Source organism: Hemiscyllium ocellatum, chromosome 2 (genome assembly GCF_020745735.1).
Source record: "Hemiscyllium ocellatum isolate sHemOce1 chromosome 2, sHemOce1.pat.X.cur, whole genome shotgun sequence".
NCBI lineage: Eukaryota > Metazoa > Chordata > Chondrichthyes > Orectolobiformes > Hemiscylliidae > Hemiscyllium > Hemiscyllium ocellatum.
The window spans coordinates 97037075-97060373 of record NC_083402.1 but is presented as its reverse complement, the minus strand read 5'-3'; the positions used below and the strand labels follow the sequence as shown (position 1 = coordinate 97060373).

Below are 23299 nucleotides of genomic sequence, written 5' to 3'. Positions count from 1 at the left end.
GCCGAAGCGCAACCCACCCAGACCCCTACATTTGCTCCTTACCTATCACTACGGGCAATTTAGCATGGCCAATTTACCTAACCCGCACATCTTTGGACTGTGGGAGGAAACCGGAGCACCCGGAGGAAACCTACGCAGACACGGGGAGAACGTGCAAACTCCACACAGTCAGTTGCCTGAGGCGGGAATTGAACCCGGGTCTCTGGTGCTGTGAGGCAGCAGTGCTAACCACTGTGCCACCGTGCCACCCATAACTTGGGAATCAAAATATTGGGACAGCATAATTATTTTTTAAATTATTAACTCATGAGATGTGAGTGTCCAAGTAAGGTCAGCACTTTTTGCCCACCTCAAATTGCTCTTGAGAAGCTGATAAGACCATAAGACATAGGAGTGGAAGTAAGGCCATTCGGCCCATCGAGTCCACTCTGCCATTCAATCATGGCTGACGGGCATTTCAACTCCATTAGATTAGATTACTTACAGTGTGGAAACAGGCCCTTCGGCCCAACAAGTCCACACCGACCCGCCGAAGCGCAACCCACCCATACCCCTTACACTACGGGCAATTTAGCATGGCCAATTCACCTGACCCGCACATCTTTGGACTGTGGGAGGAAACCGGAGCACCCGGAGGAAACCCACGCAGACACGGGGAGAATGTGCAAACTCCACACAGTCAGTCGCCTGAGGCGGGAATTGAACCCAGGTCCCTGGCACTGTGAGGCAGCAGTGCTAACCACTGTGCCAACGTGCCGTCCAATTACCAGCATTCTCCCCGTATCCCTTAATTCCCCCTGACATCAAGAATCTATCAATCTCTGCCTAATGAACTGTCTTCTTAAGTTCTGGATCTTATCAACTTCAGTATCAAAGAACAATACAGCACAGGAACGGGCACTTCAGCCCTCTAAGCTTGCGCCAGCACACTTTGCCTTTCCATACTAAAACTGTTTTCACTTACAGGATCCCTATCCCTCAATTTCCTTCCTATTCAAGCATTTGTCCAGGTGTTTCTTGAATGCTGCTCTTGTGTCTGCTTCCACCACCTCCTCTGGCAACACATTTCAGGCACTCACCACCATTTGTGTGAAAAACTTACCTTGCACATTCCTTTTAAACTCTACCCCCACCCTGCACCTTGAACTTATGTCTCCTAATAATTGAGTTGATAAAGCATGGCACTGGAAAAAGAACAGCAGGTCAGTCAGGACTGAAGAACGATTATACCCGACTCTCTTGCTCCTCTTTGCTGCCTGACCCGCTGTGTTTTTTCCAGCGCCATGCTTTATCAACTCTGACTCTCCAACATCTGCAGTCTTCAATTTCCCCTAGTAATTGAACCTTCCATCCTGGGAAAAGCCTCATGCTTTCCACTCGATCCATGCCATTCACAACCTTATAAACTTCTATCAGATCACCCCTCAAAGTCCTGCATTCCAGTGAAAACAAATACAGTCTACCCAACCCCTCTTCATAGCTAAAATCCCCCATACCAGGCAACATCCTGGTAAAAAATTTCTATTACCTCTCCAAAACATCCACATCCTTCTGGTAGTGTTGTGACTGGAGCTGTACACAATATTCCAACTGTGGCCTAACTAAAATTCTATAAAGCTGCAGCATAACTTGTCTATCTTTATACTCAATGCCCCTTCCAATGAAGGCAAGCCTTACATACCTTACATACCTGTGCTGCCACCTTCAGTAACTGTGGACCTGCACACTCCGATCCTTCTGCATATCAGCACTCCTAAGGGTTCTGCCATTCATTAGAAAATTTCCACCTGTACTTGATCTTCACTGTGGCATCAAGGACTTGTTCATGTTTGGAACACAACTCCCTGAACAGCTCACCACTAGCCCTTTAGCAGAGTAATCCAGTTATCCTAGGAGAAAGTGAGGACTACAGATGCTAGAGATCAGCGCTGAAAACGTGTTGCTGGAAAAGCGCAGCAGATCAGGCAGTATCCAAAGAACAGGAGAATTGACGTTTGGACATGAGCCCTTCTGCTCCTTGGATGCTGCCTGACCTGCTGCGCTTTTGCAGCAACACATTTTCAGCTCTGATCCAGTTATCCTGCCAACTCTACGTTTCCCAACCAGAGATTGTCGTGAGGATGGCTTGCCCATTCTGTCACCACAAGGATTTCAAATAGTAAAGGAGCACACCATGGTTCACTAGAATTTGGATTGTCCAGGCTGCATTAGCCACAGGAATGGAGAGGAGTACAGGGAAGACCGCCTGTCTCTGCCCCAGGTCCTGCAAGGTGATCTGAAAAGCAGCAGAAAGGTGAACTCTCTCAAGGGTGAGAGGAAGAGAACTACTTCTCCAATCAAGCAAGAATAGTTGGAAGTAATCAAGGAAGTCAGCAGCCGACATTTGGTCATTTTAACCTAGAGATGATTCGCTGTGGTTCCTGGATCGCAGGAGGGTATGACGTGTGAGTCGTGTGATACTGCCAGACATTAAGCCTCACAGTACATTCTCCTGCATATCACAACATACTTTCCAGATCAACTAATTCCTTTCTCTCCAGGTATCTCACAACACTTTCTGAACAGACAAAACTCATTCTCACCCTCAATGTATTGTCCTCTTGGCTATACCACATAGCCTGCTTTTATCCAATGGCGAACTCTTTGGCAGTTGGGAATTCCTGGAAAAGTTGCACAGTTAGCAGGAGACTGCTGCACAGATGTATTGAGTAAACTGATCCTCTGCCTGTCACCCTTTAGTTGAAATCCTCCAGCTGGATTTCAGTGTTGATCCCCTCTACCTTGTAGACAACAAAGTGGCTGAGGGGAAAGTAACTGGCATTGCTACATCTGGTTGTAGGTGGTCTATGATCTTGGCCACCATTACAGCTGGAAAGTTGGCAGACTCACCAGGAGAATTGAACATCACAGAGGCAGGTCAGGGATGGATACCTGGTCAAACACCAGGTGTGACAGTGAAATTAATGACAGTGGATAAGAAAAAAGATTGAAATGGAAATCCTGTCAGAGAGAGGAACAGAACTTCTTTAAAATGGGCATGCTTAGAGAGGTGCACCAGTGAGCTAAATACTAAATAAAAACCAAAGGAACTGTGGATGCTGTTAATCAGAAACAAAAACCGAAATTGTTGGAAAAGCTCAGCAGGTCTGGCAGCTTCTGTGGAGAGAAATCAAAGTTAACACTTCAGGTCCATTGACCCTTCCTCAGAACTTTAGGCTTTTATAAACAAGTCAACCAGGTTCCTTAAATTAACGACTGAATAACAAGTGTTTTGGAAAGAAAAACTCAAGTGAAGATTTTTAGCAAAAAGATATTAATGCACACATAACCTCCAAGTCTCAGGAGAACATATTAAAATTTCATACTATTATCTTAAAAGTATTTTGACCAAGTAAGAGTTAAATTCAGGGAAAAAGAATTACAGATGTTCAAAATCCATACAAACTGTTAACATTGAAGTTTCTTCCAAGATCAGTTATGGATGGTTTAATTCTCTTTGCCTGGAGACAGAGGCATAGGTTCAGGCTTTGCCTTATAAGGCTCTTAAACTTTGAATACTGATCTCTTCTTGTGGGTTTTCAATCCACAAAATTTTCTGAGAAGGTTTTAAGAGACTAGAGAGAGAGGGTAAATACTGTTGTCCTTGTGAAAGAATCTCTATGATTGAATTCAAAACCAGTAATTTTTCTACCTACAAACTTGTTCAGGTGATCTTTTGAAGTTTGTTTCTGTGACCCCAGTTAAATAGTTTATGTTTTGTGTAAATACTATACATTTTCTGCAGTAGCCAATGTCCTTTGATATTTCCACCCTGGGAAAGAGACTCCGAATGTCCACCTCTATACCATACCATGGCGCTCATCATTTTATATACTTCCATCTGGCCACCCCTCAGCCTCCAAAGCTTTAATGAAAACAATCCAAGTTTGTCTCTCCTTATAGCTAATACACACTGTGACAATGCTGTCACTTTAAAAAGGTTATTTTGTTCTGGGTTTTTTGTTTAAAGAGAGATTATAAAGGCAGAGGTGCCGAAGTGGCTACTGAAGGCGGCTTAAGTCAATAATTTAGGAGTCCTTTAGATTTTATTTTTTTAAAAAGTTGTAATAATAAAAGGGGAGTGGCCAGTTCTCACTGATCAGGCTTTCCAGTTTTTTTTAGCTGTCGCAGCCAGGACCTGATTGGGTCTCAGAAGAGTTGGAGCTTCAGTAAATGATTCCTAACTTCTACTTTCTCTGAAATCTCTCTTGACCATGTTTCTTTCTGGATTAGAGAACTGCCTGTAAGAATCTGTGTCTGAATTTATCTTTTTGCCAAGGGGTATGTTTATGTGATATTACTATATTGGCTACCTCCCTTAAACTATTTTGAGGGGGGGTCTGGTCTGGTCCATAACAACTCCAATCCAGGCAACATCCTGGTAAACCTCTTTCACACCCTCTCCAAAACCTCCACATCCTTCCTATAGTGCAGTAACCAGAACTGGGCACAGTTCTCCAAACGTGGTCAAAGTCTTATATACTGTAGTTGCCATGATGTGGAGGTGCCAGTGCTGTCAGGTCAGTGACCCTGGTGATTGTGCAGATTGAAAGCTTTATTGTCATCTGTTCTGGTATTTTGTTTCCCTGTATGTAATTATCATAGTGTTAAATTGCAGGCATAACCTTCATGAAAATAAAAACAAGATGAAGTTTATTTTCTAAAAGTGGTTCGCTAAATTTTAAAGTTGCATTTGCATTTTCCAACTACATCATTATTTATAGTTTCCAACCATCCAAATGCTCCTTAGATGCACGTGGAGATGGCCCCAGATTTTCATAGCACTTTGTTTCACTGCATGATTAATTTTTTTTTGACAAAGTGAGCCAACCGTATCCACATTAAGACTACAGGAGCAGGATAGCACCAGAGTATTGTATGATGATTAGTTCACTAGTTGATGCCTGGAAGTGTCTCAGTCATCTTTCTACAGGGCTTGTCAGACTTATGATTCACCATTTAACCTGGGTCAGCTCAAAGCTAAACACCATCTAAACAAAGCAATTTTCTTAGATGCCATCACTGCTGAAATGGCATGTACTTCCTATCCAGTGAACTACAGCAACTCACGTGCTTAGTTCAAAAAATGCTTCCCAGCCCAACAATCACTGACGCCAAATATGAAAATAAGTAATAAGATGATGGAAATACCATCATCCATAAATTTTATGCTTCAGTCACATCATCCTGACTTATAATGTGTCATAGCTTTGTCATTGTTGCTGGATTGGTATATGTTAGCAAGAGTGGTAACACCACAAGGCCTCCATCCTTTGAAAGGCAACAAGGACTGGGGAATTAATCATGCTTTGAGACATTGCCCATAATCTCTGAACAAATTAGAAGAAAAATTGCAAATACTTGGGTTCAATTTTTTGCTATTGAGACAATGACCAACTGAGTATAAATTGCTACTTTATGTGCTATGTTTGCTCCAGGGAAGTGAAGGAAGATGTTTGACCTGTCACCCCAGAAATAAAACAGAAGTGACCACAAGGTGCTTATGTGGATTGGTTAAAACACTCACTTTTATTTTCTGGCAGTTTATCCCAGTGATTTTGTCACATTTTAAGTCTTTACCCCTCACACCCCATCATCCATTTGTTACTTTCTATGCCATCTTTGCGACCTCATGCTAATTTAGGAAACCTCATGTACCCAATCCTGGGGCCTCTCCATGGCGCTGAGAACTTCTGTTCCAGTTTATATACAGAACCAATGACCTCAACAGCACAATGGTTTGCATGAGACTGCTTAGAAAATAATGTCCGTTCAGAATTTTCTGCAAACTGGTCTTCCTATCAACAATGACCACTATTCTAGACTTGACTCCTCTTAACCCTAAGCAAATAATCAATTGAAACTTTGACAAGGGGATCAAAGAAAAACATTATAATCGCATAGAGATGTTAATTAAAAAATCAGTTTATCTAATCTGTGCAAACAAATTTATTTAATTAATCCTTCTCTAAGAAATTTATCATGAGCATCGTAACTTGTGGAGAAGCTGGCGGTGGCTACAAAAAGATTAATGATGGGTCGGAATTTGCTGAAATGCCAACTTTCTGCAAAAGAGTTGTGCAGGTCAGGAGTGTGGGTTTCAAGTTCAGTACCCAAATCTTATCATTAGCCCATAAAAGCCAAGAATTGGAATGAGAAGTTCCCAATTATTGCTGCCCACAATTTAAGGGATTCTGGATTCCTTCTGACTCTGTTGATATCCAGATGTGGAAATCTGAAACAAAATCAGAAAAAATTTGAGACACACTCTAGATTTTTGAGTATTTGGAAAGGATTGAAAGGTCTCCACCCAAAACACTACTCTGCCATTTCCATTTTATGATGATATTATGATGATGATGATATGTTGTGCAACTTCCAGCATTTTCTCTTTCTATTTGTATTGACCTTGAATCTTCCCAAAAGTTGTTCCTGATAAGTGTGAAACATTTTTCTGAGGTACTTCAAAATTAGTAATAACGGTCACAAGATTATACAATTGATACTTTTTATTTACATTTGCTGTTCCCTTTCTACCTCAAGTACAGTTACCTCAAGGAAATGCCCAGGTTTGGAACTAATTTGATACTTCTCATATCATCTTCTATCTGACAAATGACAATATCCTCTCATAAATGACTGACATTCAGTAAACCTCAAGGGGAGAAACCACATCCCTGACTTTGGCACACATTTGATCACTATTATACTGGTGGCTTATATGAATTTTGGCTCTCAGTAATAACATTACTAAAATTGTTTTCAATTTACACTGCATATGTGCTGCACTGTTAGTTATTGACACACAGGTTTAAACAAACAGTGCAAACTGAAAATAGGCATGCCATTTTTGTTAACTGTGGCTCACAGGAAGCCTCAGTAACATGTGGGTTTCTCTGCTTATAGCTGGCTATGCACGACCCTAAGATTAAGAATTGCAACCTAGCATTGTTCTTGTATGGAGTAAAAGCAGCTTTAATTCAGCTCTCTTTTCCACCAACATGTACGTTTTTCCTGAGTCCACAACTGAGAAAGCCTGTCCTTGCCTTTGACTCCCCGTTCCCAATGACACTAACTTGTAAATTCCTCCACTTCCCCAAATTAAGTCATATCTTTTTTCTCTGGTGACAGTCTTCGGCACTGCTGTTTAGCTCGCAGCTTAAAACTTTCACAGATCGCTGCTGCTCACATTGGCTGCAGCCTTTACTTCAGTGGCTTCAGGTAGGATTAGGAAATCTCTGCTCCAGGATTAACTGGTCAAGAGGACTGACAGTTAACTGTTTAATCTGGCAATATGTCTCACTGGTGGGGCAGGGGTGTGTTGCTGTCAAAGATGCCCGAAACCAGATACAGTAAGACAAAAATAAATCCAGTCATTTATCTTTTTGATATCCTGAACATGGTAGGTTTTAACTGCAACAAATTAAATTATGCATTTGCAGTGATGAAGACAATGAAGATGGATTCTGTCAGCCATACAGAGGAATTGCATGTGCTCGATTCATTGGAAATCAAAGCATTTATGTGGATTCCCTCCAAATGCAGGGAGAAATTGAAAACCGTATTACTGGTAGGCAGAAGAGCAATAAATGTTTATACTATTCTTACTGAAAAGGGAATAAAGTCTTTATAAAAATTTTATTTGATTTTGCATGACAACCTCCTCGTTGTGTCATTTGAATATGTATAGACAAATTGTTTGTTTTAATATTTTAAATGTATATTTATATGATTATGCATGCCACAGAAACTGAGTTTCAACATGTTCAAAGAAAGAGTCAATGTTTTTTCATGATTATTCTGTACTTTAAGCACCAAACAATTATTGGTTGTTTAAATGCATTTAAATTATGTTAGGATGTCTTGGTAATCTATTTTAAAACAAATCCAACACACCTTTATTAGTGCCAGCTCATAAAGTAAAAGTTCCTTTAATCTTTGGTTCTTTGAAGATGAGCTGCCCAATTTAAAAGTTCACACAAAACACCATCAGAATTACCCAAGTTTTGTGTTTACCTCTTGTAGCTACACATGCTGTATCCTTGTGATAATATCAGTCTCTGGATTTGACTTTCTGTCTACTAAGATTTTGATCAAGAGCAGTATCTATCTTTTTCAGTGTAGATTGTGCAATTTTCGGTGACTAAACTATTGATTCCTGTATGTGCAACAAACATGTTTATGTGTGCTGCATGAGGGAACCATGGGAGAGATTAAAACAAAAGCAAATTAACAGTTGCTTTTTTTTTACTTTTTAATGTCAGTCTTTTAAAAAAAAAGCATAGTGTGAAACAGGCTGCCAATCTGCTGTTGTGTGTATTGTTATTGTCAAAGTCAAATATTATTTTTGCAGTATACTGACAAGAAAAATATACTATTATGTATATAATTGTTGCATCACATTTACCCATCAAAATTCTGAAAAATATGATTCATGTTCACAAACAATAAATTGTTGGAGGAGTCCTAAAAGATCTAATTTTTGCTTTGAAGTTAATATAATTACAAGCCAGATTTTCTGACCTATAAGGAGATTTAATGTCTGCATAATCTCAGCTTTTCATTTGTTCCCATTATGTCCGAAATTGCTTTATAAAATTAATAGATAAAATGTAATTGTCTTTCTTTACTTTATTTCCTTTCTTTGTTTCAGTCTTTCATTAATTTCTATTTCTACAATAATTTTCCTTCTCTGCCAGTATCACATTATTCCTGCACATCCTCCCCAGTCTGTAGATCTTGAGTGAGAATTTACTAATGATACTGTAGCATCATTACAACTGCCATTACTCTCATTGTTGCTGCAATATTTGTGAAGATGCAGAACTTTATTTGTCACCATTTGAGCTGATTGAGAGCCCTTAAATTACTACCACAGAAATTTATTTCAAATATGTGAAATGAGGTAGGATTAATCTTAATTGAGACATTTAGATCATTGAGAGTTTTCCTTCTAATTTCAGATTAATTTTACAAAAGCAAACTACTACAGATACTGGAAATCAGGTCATACACTGATCTAAGATGTTAACCTTATTCCCTTATTCCTCTCTCGTCAAATGCTTCCTGATGTTCTAAATATTTCCAGCATTCTCAGATTACTTTTCTTCAATAAGTTTATTAAAGATGTTGTTTTCTTGATTTATTCAACTTCCCGTATTTGAAATTCACAAATGTGTAGGATTTTCGAGTTCACAGCCAGTATGAATAAAGGGGCTCTTGTATCTCGTCAAACTTCATATTTGCTTCTTGTGGTATAGAGACCCCATGTGGCAAAGTGAAGTAATTTCTGTTCAGCAGATATTTAGATTGTTTATGACAAGAAGAATGCAGAAATTAAAGTTAAATGTGTGGAATTGTAGCATTTCAGAGAACAAAAATCTAAAGTTGATGAACATGAGGTAGCAGTGGTGGATTATATTGCAGTACATCTCAATAGAATTGATATGTTTGTAATATGCACCTACCATGCAAATTTTCAACAAAGGTAGGTAAGAATTCAGAGCTAGTTTGCTGTAAACTAATTTTTATTTTACTTTCTGCCAGGATCAAAGCAAAATCTGTGGTGTCAAAACAAAATGAATTGTAGCTTAAGATCATTGGTGTTAAGGTTTCTAACATTAATAATATAGAACAATTCGGTAAACAAATAGTGATATTCAGCCAATTTTGTATTCGACTTCAAAGTCACTATTTATATTTTAACTAAGGATTCCATTGGCTGGAACATGCTAAACAGTAATATGTAAAAATAAAATCCTGTATATGCAGGTATGTGCTTTATGCTTTCTTTTAATATTCATTAAAGAATTCTGGGTTTTAGAACTAAATTCCAAACATTTTCTACATATTTTGGTGCATCATTAAAATTTTCAATTTGAAGGTTAACATTATTCACATTAATTACTTAAAATATAGGTTGTAGCTAAAATTATTTTAATCAAATTAAGTAAGGATTGTATAAAACTGGGACAAGTGATTTATTGTAATAGCGCCTTTGATAAATATTTGTTTTATATAGTAATGATTTATAAATCAACTATTGTGCTTTTCATTTCAGCTGCATTTACTATGATTGGTACTTCCACCCATCTCTCAGATCAGTGTTCACAATTTGCCATTCCGTCTTTTTGTCACTTCGTGTTCCCCCTCTGCGATGACAATTCCCGTCATCCCAAACCACGGGAATTATGCCGAGATGAATGCGAAGTTTTGGAAAATGATCTGTGTAGAACAGAATACATTATTGCAAGATCAAACCCACTCATTCTTATGCAGCTTCAGTTGCCAAACTGTGAGGATCTGCCACTGCCGGAAAGCCCAGAGGCTGCAAGCTGCATGAGAATTGGAATTCCTGTGGATAGGATTAACAGATGTAAGTATGAAAAAGATCTGGTTCATTTTAACTAATCCCATCAGTCATCAGTCTTCTCTTGTGCTCTCATTTAAAATATCGTCCTTCAGATAACTAAATGTTCAGAGCATTGGAACACTAGCTCTGAGCTACTTCAAATTACTAATTAAATATGGTAGGCAGCACTTTTAAATGTCATGAAACAGAGCTTTCTAGGCTTGCAAAGTAGCAAATGTTCCTGACAGCTCCACACTCAATCACCACCCCTTACTCCCCCACACATCCACACCAAGTCCGTTTATGTTTCGACAATATCAACAGTCTTAGAGTAACGTTATACCATCTAATAACAGTGCTTTGACGTGCTTAATCAGGATGCATTTGTGTTTCTCAAAGTACATAACTTTTAATTGATATTAAATAATGAATAGCAATAGCTAGATTAGTTAATTCAGAGTCCAATTGTGTCATTTCAAATGTTGTCTCAAAAGACAGATCTTTCATGAATATAGTTGATTTTCAGATATTTTGGCTCCATGTCAAAAGACTGCTATACTTTATTTAAAATGTGATACATACATTTGACTGCAAGTTGCTGCTATAGGAAAATGGGAACAGCTGTAGTCCATTCAATCAATTGAGCCCATTCCTTCACTCAGTTAGACAATGGCAGATCTGCACTTTAATTCCATCTAATAGCCTAGATACCATAACATCACACCTTTAAAAAAAAACTATTGTTTATTTTATACATTTTTAATAAAACTAGACTCCACAGCTTTTGGAGTAGAGTGTTCTTGATTTCCACTATCCATTATGTGAAAACATTAATCCACACTTCCCTCTTGGAAAAATTGTGCTAATGTTTTCAAGTGTGCACCTGTGTTCTGGATTTCCCCACCAGGAGAAATAATTTTTCTTCATTTACTCTATCATTTACTTTACTATTCACCTCATTTACATCACCTAAATCTTCAACTTTCAAATTAATATAAGTGTTGCCTATACCAACCTGTGTTATGGATCTCCTTTTTCACTTCAGTAGCCTCCACATTTAAAAAGATCATACTTTGCCATTTCCACCACAATGCCACTATTAAACATGTTTCCTCCTCTCCTGTCATTCTAAAGGGACGGTTTCTTCTGGGATACCCTGGCCTACTGAATCACCCAACATCTTTTCCTGTCGCAACATCTAACATCTGCCTTCCACTTCTCTTCTCATTGACCAAGGTCCTGAAAAGTTTCCCCAGGAAAAGCAACAATTTACTTTTTCCACTGTAGTATACTGCATTTGTCGCTTTCCTCTATATTGGTGAGACTAAACACACATTGACTGGATGCTTTGTGAAACACCTATAGTCAGGACTCAAGCATGACAGCAACCTTTTAATTGCTTTGTTATTTTGATTCACCACCTTGCTGTCATACTCACATTTGTTTCCTCAATCTGTTATATTGAGTTTCACTGGAACACTGCAAGTTGGAGCAATAGCTTCTGATTAGGCACTTTACAGGTTTCTGTACAGTTCACAGTTTTAGATCATAAACTTTGCCCTCCATTTCCCCTCAACAGCCAGTCTAGATCATATATCTTTCATATATCTGAGAGCAAATATCATATATTTGCTTTCAAATAGAGCTGTACTTCATCCTGGTATTAACACTATGGGAGATGGTAGTGTAATGGCAATGTCACTAGATCAGTAATCCAAAGTCCAGATTGATGTTTTGTTCACATGGATTCAAATCCCACCACAGCAGCAGATTTCAAATTCATTTAATAAATCTGGAATTTAAAACTAATCTCTTTTACCATAAAACTATCATCAATTGTAGTAAACACTCCAACTGGGTCACTAATGCTATTCTGCAATCTTTACCTGATACATGTGACTTCAACCTGCAACAAAGTGGATGACTCTTAACTACACTCTGGTGTGACCATAGCAGGCCACTCTGTTCAAGGGCTTTAGGAATGTGCAAAGCTGACTGGCCTGACCAGCGATACCTACATCCCATGAAAGAAGAAAGATAAAAGAAAACACTATGGATCAATGCTTTGCTTCTTTCTTGCAACTACTACCACTCATAGAATTCCCTACAGTGTGGATACAGGCCATTCAGCCTGTCAAATCCACACAACCCTCTGAAAAGCATCCCATCTAGACCCATTCACCTATCCCATCTCTGTAACCCATTACTAATCTACCTAGCCTGCACATCCCTGGATAATTTAGCATGGCCAGTTCATCTAACCTATACATTTTTGGACTATGGGAGGGAACTGGAGTACCTGGAGGAAATACATACAGACATGCGCAGAATGTGCAAACTCCACACAGACTATCACCCATGGGTAGGATTGAACCCATGTCCCAAGCGTTATGAGGTAGCAGTCCTAGCTACTGAGCCACCCAAAAGGGCAGTGGCTCCATTGGGACTCAAACCCAGGATGTTGTGAGTGTAAAGTAGATATGCTATCCACTACTCTATGGAACCAACAACTTATTTTGCCTCTTGTTCTATTCCTGCCACATCTTATGTTGTTTAATCATTTCTAAAAGATATCCCAAGTCTTTCCTTTTGTTCTGCTTTCTCCCTGTGCACCCTCAACCTCTTCAACAGCATAAACTGAAGACATTTCTCAAAACATCAACCCCTGCTTTTCTCATACTCCCTTCCAATATGGTAAACTGCATTCATTGCTTTCTCTGCTTCTCTCATAGCAGATGCTGCTCGATTTAGAATTGTTTCAACATTTAGTTTTTGTTGTCTGTACAACTTGTCCTCATAAGGTGTGGCACTCAAATTGATCGTAGTATTCAAAATGATGTTTAACCAAAGCTTTATGTAACTGAAATGGATTTTGCACCTTTTTGTATTCTAGGACTATTGAGGTAAAGCTCACCATCAAAATTATATTTTGAATCTGTGCACTAGCTTTTGCTGGTTTCTGTACTGGAAATCCTAAATCTTTCTAAAATGATGAGAATTGAAGTAATGTTCATAAAGATCAAAGTCACTCCTCGATGCAGGTGTTATTTATTCCCACAATTTGTATTTCAGGTTATGTATTTGGGAAGTGTTCTAAATATTTCTTCCAAATATAAAATTGATTGAGTTTTCTAACGTATCCTACTTTTTTTGTTACAAATATATGGAAATCACATCTACGATTCTGATTATGTCCAGGCAGAAATCACCCTCACAGTTCATTTGTCTTAATACCCTGGTGAAGGTGGGAATTAGATGTTAGATGTTGCAGCAAGTATTACATGATTCTGTAGGTGTTGTGTGAATGTAATAATTAAAGTATCTTATAGCATATCAGGAATCCAAATCTCCACTGTGGAAGGTATGTCTTCTCACACCAATTTGTTATAATTAACAGATCACAGATGACCTCCCCAGTAAGCTGTGTAGCATGGATTAAATTAAATAATAAGTATATCATTTACCAGAAATCAGAGTGTGAACAAGTAGTATTAAGCCCATGAGTCAGTACCACCAATATCCTGTGGGTGAAAATAGCACCTTCCAAATTAGACAGCACTTGTTTCCCTAAATTTTTAGAAATAATTATGATTTTACATTTCTAATGTTATAAACCAGCAATCAAATATTATTAAAGATGACACTCCTAAAGCTAGCATGCCAATTATTTATAAATTACAATGTTTCTGTGACATTAATATTTTTCATAAATGTAAGTTTATTATTGCCATTAAATTAAATATTTTAATTGATTTAAATAAATAGATGAAATTGGACAAAGAATAAATTCAAGCAAGACTGAAGATTGAGTGCGATTGAAGAATATGTAACAGCATTAATTGCATGAATAAACGTGATTACAGGGAGAAGGCAGGAAAATGGGGTTGACAAATATATTAGCCATGATTGAATGGTGGGGATCAGACTCGATGGTTGAAATGGTCAAATTCTGCTCCGATATCTTATTATCTTATGGATAGAGGTTCTGAGCTTTCAATGCAACATAGACTTGTATGACCTATATGCTAAGAATATCATTGTTTAAGTTGGCTATACAGATCATCAATGCTACAATGGCAGTGGAGCAGATTACAGAGGAACAGTCAGCGTGACCAAATCAGGATACAAGTGCCAGTTGTGGAATTCCCAATATCCTCACACTCATCAGTTTAGCAGTTTGGAGTATCCAGAACTTGGAGGTGGCCATGCTTACTGTCGAAATCCAGGTGGACAAATGGATGGACCATGGTGCTACACACAGAGCGAAGCTCGTCTTGAACTCTGTGATATTCCTGCCTGCCGTAAGCTTTAACAGCTTCACTATAACATATCGTACAGTGTAACACCATATGTTGGGGTTTTGATGATCTGGTATTGCGTTAAGTATGTTGCAATATATTAGTGAATTCACTAATTGCATGTAGTTTGAACATAACAATATTGAGGCAACGTGATGGTTTTTTTCAGCATTCTACCGATCCTCCCCTTTTCAATTCGGTTTGACATCAATGAGATTAAAATAAGCATGAGGAATAGTGCAGAACTGCTTCTAATTTGAAAATTATTGATGAGGGAAGTCAAGACTGCTAATAAAGGAGAGTGGAAAATAGCAAATAGGTTCAATACAAAATACAGTTGTAAGGCCTGGGCTGACAATGAGAATCTTATTCTGCACCCAGATAATGCTAATCTTGATCAAGGATTATTTGATGCCAACTCTAGATTTTTCTGTCTGTATTCACAGTTGAAGATATAAGGAAATTAATATCAGCAGAGAAAATATGATTTAAAAATTTATGTGCCCAAAGTCCAGTAAATCTATAGAGCCTGATGGCCTACATCATAGAATCATGGAATCCCTACAATGCAAAAAGAGGCCATTCAGTCCATCATAGGTGTTGGAGGTAATTTCCTTGAATTCCAGGAGCAGCAGTTACTGTTTTACATGCTATTGCATTGTTTTGGAACTTTGGAGAGAAAAAAGTCTTAACAACAGGACTTTTAAAAGGGAGAGAAACAGACAAAGGCAGCATATGGTGAGGTCAGTGCAGGAGAGAGAGAGAGAGAGAGAAAGAAACCCACATTGCTAACTGACAGAGCAGTGAACCTGCACAGTTACTGCCTTTGCTGTTTGAATTCATGTATCGCTGGACATTGGAGTGCGTCTGGGAAATTAACAAACAGTGAAATTCACAACTAAACTTGGAGGAACCTGTTTGGGAGAGGTTACAGCACAGAAACAAATAAGTGGATATTTTAAGTGTGGCCTTTACAGTAAGTCTGCAGTAGTGAGTAGAGTGGGTTCTTTCTTATTATATGTTTTATTGAGATATGTCTTTTGATTAAACTTAAAATATAAGCCATAAGTATTAATTTAATCTGGAACAATGCTTTGTAGAGGAATAAGACAGTGCTATTTTCTGGGTCTGTAGATTGAAAGAAGATAAAAGAGATCAAAGGGGCAACTTTTTCACGCAGAGGGTAGTGCGTGTATGGAATGGGCTGCCGGAGAAAGTGGTGGAGGCTAGAACAATTGTAACATTTAAAAGGCGTCTGGATGGATATTAATAGTAAGGGTTTGGAGGGATATGGGCCAGGTGCTGGGTAGATGCGACTAGATTGGGTTGGGATATCTGGTCAGCATGGATGAGTTGGACCAAAGAGTCTGTTTCCATGCTGTACATCTCTATAATTCTATGACTATGTCTGCACCAACACTGCAAACAGCATTCCAGCAAAACCCAGCCCATTATCCTATCCCTGTAACCCTGCTTTACTACAGTTAATCCACATAACCTGCATATCCCTGGACACTATGGACAGTTTAACATGGCAAACCCACTTACCCTGCGCATTTTTGAACTGATGGGCGAAACCAGAACACCTGGTAAGATGTTTTATTTTGCTCGAAAACTGCGTGAGTCCATGTAAGACCCTTTTTTCGAAATAGAATCAGTCTGAACATTGGGGCACAGGCAGCCTCATACCGGGCACCTCTCACCTTCAATGTATTATCTGAGCTGACATGACACCTATTGTTAAAGTTCACTTAAGAATGTAACTTCAAAAAATTTCTGGGATTCACACATGAAAGAACTGAAAAGAACATGGTCATTCTCAAAGATGGAGACTTAACAAACAATCCAGGTCTTTTTCAATAAATTATTTCCAGTGCATCACACTGTCAACTTTTGCTATAAATTCTGTGTCTTACAATCTAATACTCAACAACCACCTGATGAAAAACTATAGCAAAAGTGCAGCTTTCAGAACTCTATATGAAAGTGCTTTACAGAAAAATAAGCAGTTTCAAGTGTGTTTACAGTTATAATGCAAGAAATGTAGTGGTCGATCTGCTTTGATGATATTAATTGAGGGATAAATATTGGCATCAAGAACACCAAGGATAACTCCTTGATTTTCTTCACAATGGTTCTATGGCATATTTTATGTCCACCTGAGAATGCAGACAGGAACTTGAACTAAAATAAAGAACCAAATTTAATGGTAAATTATAGGAAGATGCAAGAACTGTAGTGTGACAATGGGGGTGTTCAATTAACTCAATTTGGACTGGGAATGATAATAGTTTAAATAACAAAGATGGAGAGAGGAGATTCCTAAAAGTGTGAGTCGATATAAAGTGTGGCGCTGGAAAAAGCACAGCAGGTCAGGTAGCATCCGAGGAGCAGGAGAGTTGGCATTTCAGGCAGGACTCATCATCAGGATTGGGGAGGGGGACAGAGGGGGGGGATCAGAAATAAATGGGGGTGCTGGGGCAAGGGAGAAGGTAGGTGGGATTCCTGAAAGTGTGCAAGGGAACATTCCTGATCAATGAGTCTTCAGTCAATCAGTAAGAAAACAGTGTTTGATATGCTTCTCTTCTTCCTCAGACGCATGTTACATTGTAGAGCATTTAGAAGGTGGAGAATAGGTTTTGTTTAAAAAGGTGCAATTCAGCATAAAAATGCTTGACTGAAGAAAGATTCATTTCTATGCATTAAAAGCATTTGGCTCAAGTATGATGTGTGAAAAAAGTTTTCCTCATGTTGCTTGTTTTGTTTTAACCAATTACTTTATTTGTGCCCTTTCCTTCTTGATCCTTTCATATGTAGCCATCATATGGAGGTGCCAGGATTGGACTGAGGTGGACAAAGTTAAAAATCACACAACACCAGGTTAAAGTCCAGTGGGTTTATTTGGAAGTGCTAGCTTTCGAAGCATTGCTTCTTCATCAGGTTGCTGAAGGAGTAACGCTCTGAAAGCTAGTACTTCCAAATAAATCTGCTGGACTATAACCTGGTGTTGTGTGGTTTTTAACTTTCATGGGTAGGAATAATTTCTGCCTAGACTCATCATGATTTTGAATATATCCATTAGATTTCCTCTCAGTCTTCTCCAAGAAAAAGAATTTCATCTTCCACAATCCAGTTTCATAATTCAAGTTCCTTATACATGGAACTATTCTCATGCATCTTTTCTGCACTCTTTCCACTGCTTTCACATCTTTCCCAAGTATGACACCAAGAACTGGATGCAATACCCCAGCTGAAACCAAAATAGTGCCCTATAGTAGTTTGACATAAGCTCCTTGCTTTATTAATAAATCCTAGGTTTATGTATGCTTTGTTAAGCACTCTCAACATGCCCTGCCACCCTCAATGACTTACATGCATATACACATGTAGATGAGGGTAGAGCAGTGGATGTAGTGTACATGGATCTTAGTAAGGCATTTGATAAGGTTTCCCATGGTAGGCTTATGTGGAAAGTCAGGAGGCATGGGATAGTGGGAAATTTGGCCAGTTGGATAGAGAACTGGCTAACCGGTCGAAGTCAGAGAGTGGTGGTAGATGGGAAATATTCAGCCTGGAGCCCAGTTACATGTGGAGTTCTGGGTCCTCTGCTGTTTGTAATTTTTATTAATGACTTGGAAGAGGGAGTCGAAGGGGGGGTCAGTAAATTTGCAGGTGATACGAAGATCGGTGGAGTTGTGGATAGTGAGGAGGGCTGTTGTCGGCTGCAAAGGGACTTAGATATGATGCAGAGCTGGGCTGAGGAGTGGCAGATGGAGTTCAACCCTGTCAAGTGTGAGGTTGTCCATTTTGGAAGGACAAATAAGAATGCAGAATACAGGGTTCTTAGTAAGATGGAGGAGCAAAGGGATCTTGGGGTCTATGTTCATAGCTCTTTGAAAGTTGCCACTCAGGTGGATAGAGCTTGTAAGAAGGCCTATGGTGTATTAGCGTTCATTAGGAGAGGAATTGAATTCAAGAGTTGTGAGGTGATGTTGCAGCTGTATAGGACCTTGGTAAGGCCACATTTGGAGCACTGTGTGCAGTTCTGGTTGCTTCATTTTAGGAAAGATGTGGAAGCTTTGGAGAGGGTGCAGAGGAGATTTACCGGGATGTTGCCTGGAATGGAGAATAGGTCATACGAGGATAGGTTGAGAGTGTTAGGCCTTTTCTCATTGGAACGGCGAAGGATGAGGGGTGGCTCGATAGAGGTCTATAAGATGATCAGGGGAATAGATAGAGTAGACAGTCAGAGACTTTTTCCCCGGGTACAACAGAGTGTTACGAGGGGACATAAATTTCAGGTGAAGAGTGGAAGGTATAGGGGGGATGTCAGGGGTAGGTTCTTTACCGAGAGAGTGGTGGGGGCATGGAATGTGCTGCCTGTCGGAGTGGCAGAGTCAGAATCATTGAGCAGCAATTAGATAGGTACATGGATAGATGCTTAAGCTAGGCCAAATGTTTGGCACAACATCGTGGGCCAAAGGGCCTGTTCTGTGCTGTATTGTTCTATGTACACTGTTGATACTCTGGTCCCAAGCACTCTTAAGAATTGTGCCCTTTATTTATAGCAGAATAAAGCTCATGGAATTTAAGAAACATGAATATGAAATTGGCTAAGGATAAGAGAGCAGAAAATATGGATCTTTTTTCAGATTGAATAATCAGGTGGTCTACAGCGATCAATCATTCAGCAACAGGATTAATGCCACTTCTGATAGAAATTAGGGAGACAATGGTGTGGTGGTAATGTCGTTGGAGTAGTAATCCAAGGCCCAAAGCTACAAAATCCCCACAAAAGTGCAGGTTAATGGACCAGAAAGTCTTGTTCGGTATCATTTCAGGATTTTAAAGCAAGGAATAAAACATCTGAAATTCGATCACTGGATGGAGCTTGATTTTAAGTCATTAATAATATCACACAATTTCTGTCCCATGGAAGAGAGTCCAGCCAGATAAAGATTTCTATCCAATGTTCAAAATACAGGTAAGTAGAAGTAACAGATGAGAAGAAACAGGCTGTTTCTTTCCCAGATTTGTTGTTGATCTGTTTAGGAAGCCTATCAGCAGCAAACCCATGGGGAAAAAAAAATTCTGTGACTGGAAACTAGCAATGACAAGATGTGTAAGAGTGCCTAGCCTTAGACCTGAGCTGATCGACAGTTTCTTACTTGTGAAAGTCATATTTCAGAACTAAAATCTTTGCAGCCAAAAACTGGAAATACGACTTAATGATTAAATCATTTCTTAGTTAATAGATTTGTCTTCAGGCAGATCAACACCACAGCCCCATCAGGTTTCAGAATCAATACACTGGATTTTGAACAGCAAGCCCAGAAGTGAAAATGGGCCAAAAAGAAGTCAACTTTCTGAAAATAGTTTGAGCTTTTCAGACTCCTGTCTGTAGTGATTGGAACCAGGTGAGCCTCGTTATCTATGAGGTTCTTGGTTGGGGTTGTTAATCTGGGTCAATCAGGAAAGCCTTGGCTGATCAATATAACCAGATTAGATTCTCCTCAGGTGAGGATTGACTTCAAGCTGACTGGCCACAGCCAGGGTACTGTCCAGTAATAAATAAGGGGTGACTTGCTGATGGGACAGCTGCCTCCATGCAATTATTTCAATGCCTGAATACTAGTGGGAGGCAGAACAGAAGTTTTGCCTGCTGGGGGCAAGAGATACCGATTCTAAGGGAGTAGCTGCCTGCCAAGAATGTTGTTGGAAGACAGGTCTGCTGGATTTTAGAATGCAGAGGGATGAAATTATGAGGCTGTTTGCTGGTATTGGGAAGGGCACAATTAGGAAGTTGATTGTATCCACTGATTTTCTCTGTAGGTAATCAGATGCATGATAAACAAATGTTAGTATTGTTGGATTATTGAGGAATCTCCCACCATCATAATGTGCAGTGTTTACAATGGCAGCCCATTAAATCAGTGTTCAATATAATTACAGGAAACTAATCTATTCACATTTGAAGTTTGTTCATAAGAATGCATTATTTTTGTTGTATAGGTTAATTGCCAGAAAAACATATGATGCCTTATCTTTCTGAAAGTTGCTCACTTGCCCCATGTGAGAGAAGAAAGTGAAATATGGCCCCTCACATGAATAGGTTGGCATCTCTGGCTTATAAAGCCCTGATTTGTGCTTGAATATCTTATTCACCACTGGAGGTCGCCATAACAGATTGGAATAAAAGGGAGAAAGATATTACAACAATTTGTAAAAGACGTCTTTGTTAATGTAACACATTGGTTGCTGAAAAATGCATCATTATGCAAAAGCTTTCCAAGACTCTTAATGTCCTCCCAGTATTTCCTGCTCTGCACCTGACTCAAAAGTCAGATCCAGCACTGGCAGGCTCAATATGTGTCATGCAAGAAAGTTGAGATATTTGACTTTATCATAGAGTTATACAGCATGAAAACAGACCTTTCAGCCTAACCTATCCATACCAACCAGGCTTCCTAAACTGAACTAGTCCCATTTGTCTGTATTTTGCCCAAATCCCTCTAAATCTTTCCTATCCATGTATCAGTCAAAATGTCTTTTAAACCTTGTATATATCAGTGCTGTCACTTTAAAAAGGTTATTTATCCTTGGTATTTTTGAAGGGAGGTCATAAAGGCAGAGGCACCAAAGAGTCTAGTTAAACAACGGAAGGGGTGTTGCCAGTTCTCTCAGTTCAGGTTTTTTCGAGTTTATTTTAGCTGTAGAAATTACAAGATGTGAGAGTCCAGGGGAGTTGCAAGCTTCAGTGAAGAATTCCTCTAACTTTCTTTTGAAATATCCCTTTGGATGTTGTTCCCTCCTGTCTGAGAATCTTACAAAAGGTGAGAAAGGCAAAGCTGTTGGAATTGACAGTCAAGCTGGAGGTGGCTCAGTGGTTAGCACTGCTGCCTCAGCACCAGGGACCCAGATTTGATTCCAGCCTCGGGTAACTGTGTGGAGTTTGCACATTCTCCCCGTTTCTGTGTGGGTTTCCTCCCACAGTCCAACGATGTGCAGGTTAGGTGAATTGGCCATTTTAAATTGCCCATAGTGTTAGGCGCATTAGTTAGAGGGAAATGGATTTGGGTGGATTACTGTTTGGAGGGTCGGTGTGGACTGGTTGGGCTGAAGGGCCTGTTTCCAAACTGTAGAGAATCTAATCTAATCTAAATTTGAGGTTGCTTTCTTCTGTGAGAAAAGGGGAGATAATTACACTAAAAGCTCAACATTTAATTTGTTGGAAACACCATCAGAATGTTTGAAAATGGCTAGAATTCAATTGCACCCTGAACATGAAAGAGAAATGAAAAATTTAGAATTAGGATTAAAAGCAGAGGAAAATGAGAGGAAGGCTCTAGAAGAAGGAAGGGAAAAAGAGGGAGAGGAAAGAGAAAGAGTGCTAGTGCATGGTATTCATGGTGAAATGAGAAGTTCTCCATTATGATTTGATTAGATTCGATTAGATTAAATGTAGCGTGAGGTTGGAGTGTCCAGTGAAAAGTGGAGAAGTGATTGTAGGAGTACTGGAGGAACTCTCCGCTCCAGAAATACAATTTGGCCTTGTTAACAATATGGCTGGATCACAAGTAGGAGTGCTGCCTACTGTGGTTGAAAAGCCAGTGGAAAATCAGGCAACTGAGAAATTACAGCAACTATATATCCTGGATTTTTTTTTCTGTCTGTGTGATAACAAGGTCAGAAAGCCACCAGTTGAAATAGGAGGAGAAATCAAAGAATACAGATAAGAAAGTTGAATTAGAATTATCAGATGTCATGTTTGATCAAATGTTGGGACAAAACAGAAACAAGTGGAGGTCACAGTGGATATTATTAACTCGGAGAAATTAATTGAAGATGAAACACTAAAACAGTTATATTGAAAAGCATACATAGATGAAGAATATGAATGTATTCCTGGATGCTGCTATCTTAAAATGTGTTAGTATTACTTCCATGATAGGCGAACCTTCAGTGAACCTTAGGAAATCAAAAGGAGATTGAGGGAGGTGAACTATTTGATAAGGACTCCGGACAGAATGAAATCTCTCAAAGTGTGTCATGTGAATATACTCATAAGGTATTTTGATGGGGAAAGAAAGCAAAAGGAGAATGTGTTACTGGTAACAACACAGAGTAAAGAACCAAGTTCAGACGATTCTGAAATTGGACATTCCTCAAATTAAATTGGACAATAAGGAAGGTCTGATAAACTGCGACAAATTATTAAGTTACCTTCCTGAGGAAAATCGAAATGACCTTGAGGCCTTATCACTTATCACATGGGGAGATTCATGGGAATAAGCTGGGAAGTACTAATCTAATTATGCATGATGTAGATATTGGAAATGCTGTTCCAATTAAACAACATCTTTATAGACTTAACCCTCTAAAGTTGGCACAGGTACAAAAAAAGATTGAACACACACTGCAAGAGAACATAACTGAAGTGAGTTGCAGAAACTGGAGCTCACCCAAAGTAATGGTGCCAAAACCAGATGCCACCCAACAGTTGTGTAGGCATAAGTGAGGAAAGTATTTTGCCCAAAACGTCGATATTCCTGTTCCTCAGATGCTGCCTGACCTGCTGTGCTTTTCCAGCACCACTCTGATCTAAACTCCA

General features: G+C 39.1%; 1 protein-coding gene across 3 annotated transcripts in view; it reads left to right on the top strand.

Moving 5' to 3' along the window:
• The window catches only part of ror2 (receptor tyrosine kinase-like orphan receptor 2), a 383083-nt gene that overhangs the window by 342040 nt on the left and 17744 nt on the right, over nucleotides 1–23299 (top strand). For 2 of the 3 annotated variants that reach the window (XM_060838732.1, XM_060838751.1), the window contains 3 exons: nucleotides 7482–7609; nucleotides 10100–10414; nucleotides 14437–14691. In XM_060838732.1, coding sequence (XP_060694715.1) covers nucleotides 7482–7609; nucleotides 10100–10414; nucleotides 14437–14691 — 698 coding nt within the window. The remainder of the gene's footprint in view (nucleotides 1–7481; nucleotides 7610–10099; nucleotides 10415–14436; nucleotides 14692–23299) is intronic. The other variant, XM_060838740.1, reaches the window with a different exon arrangement.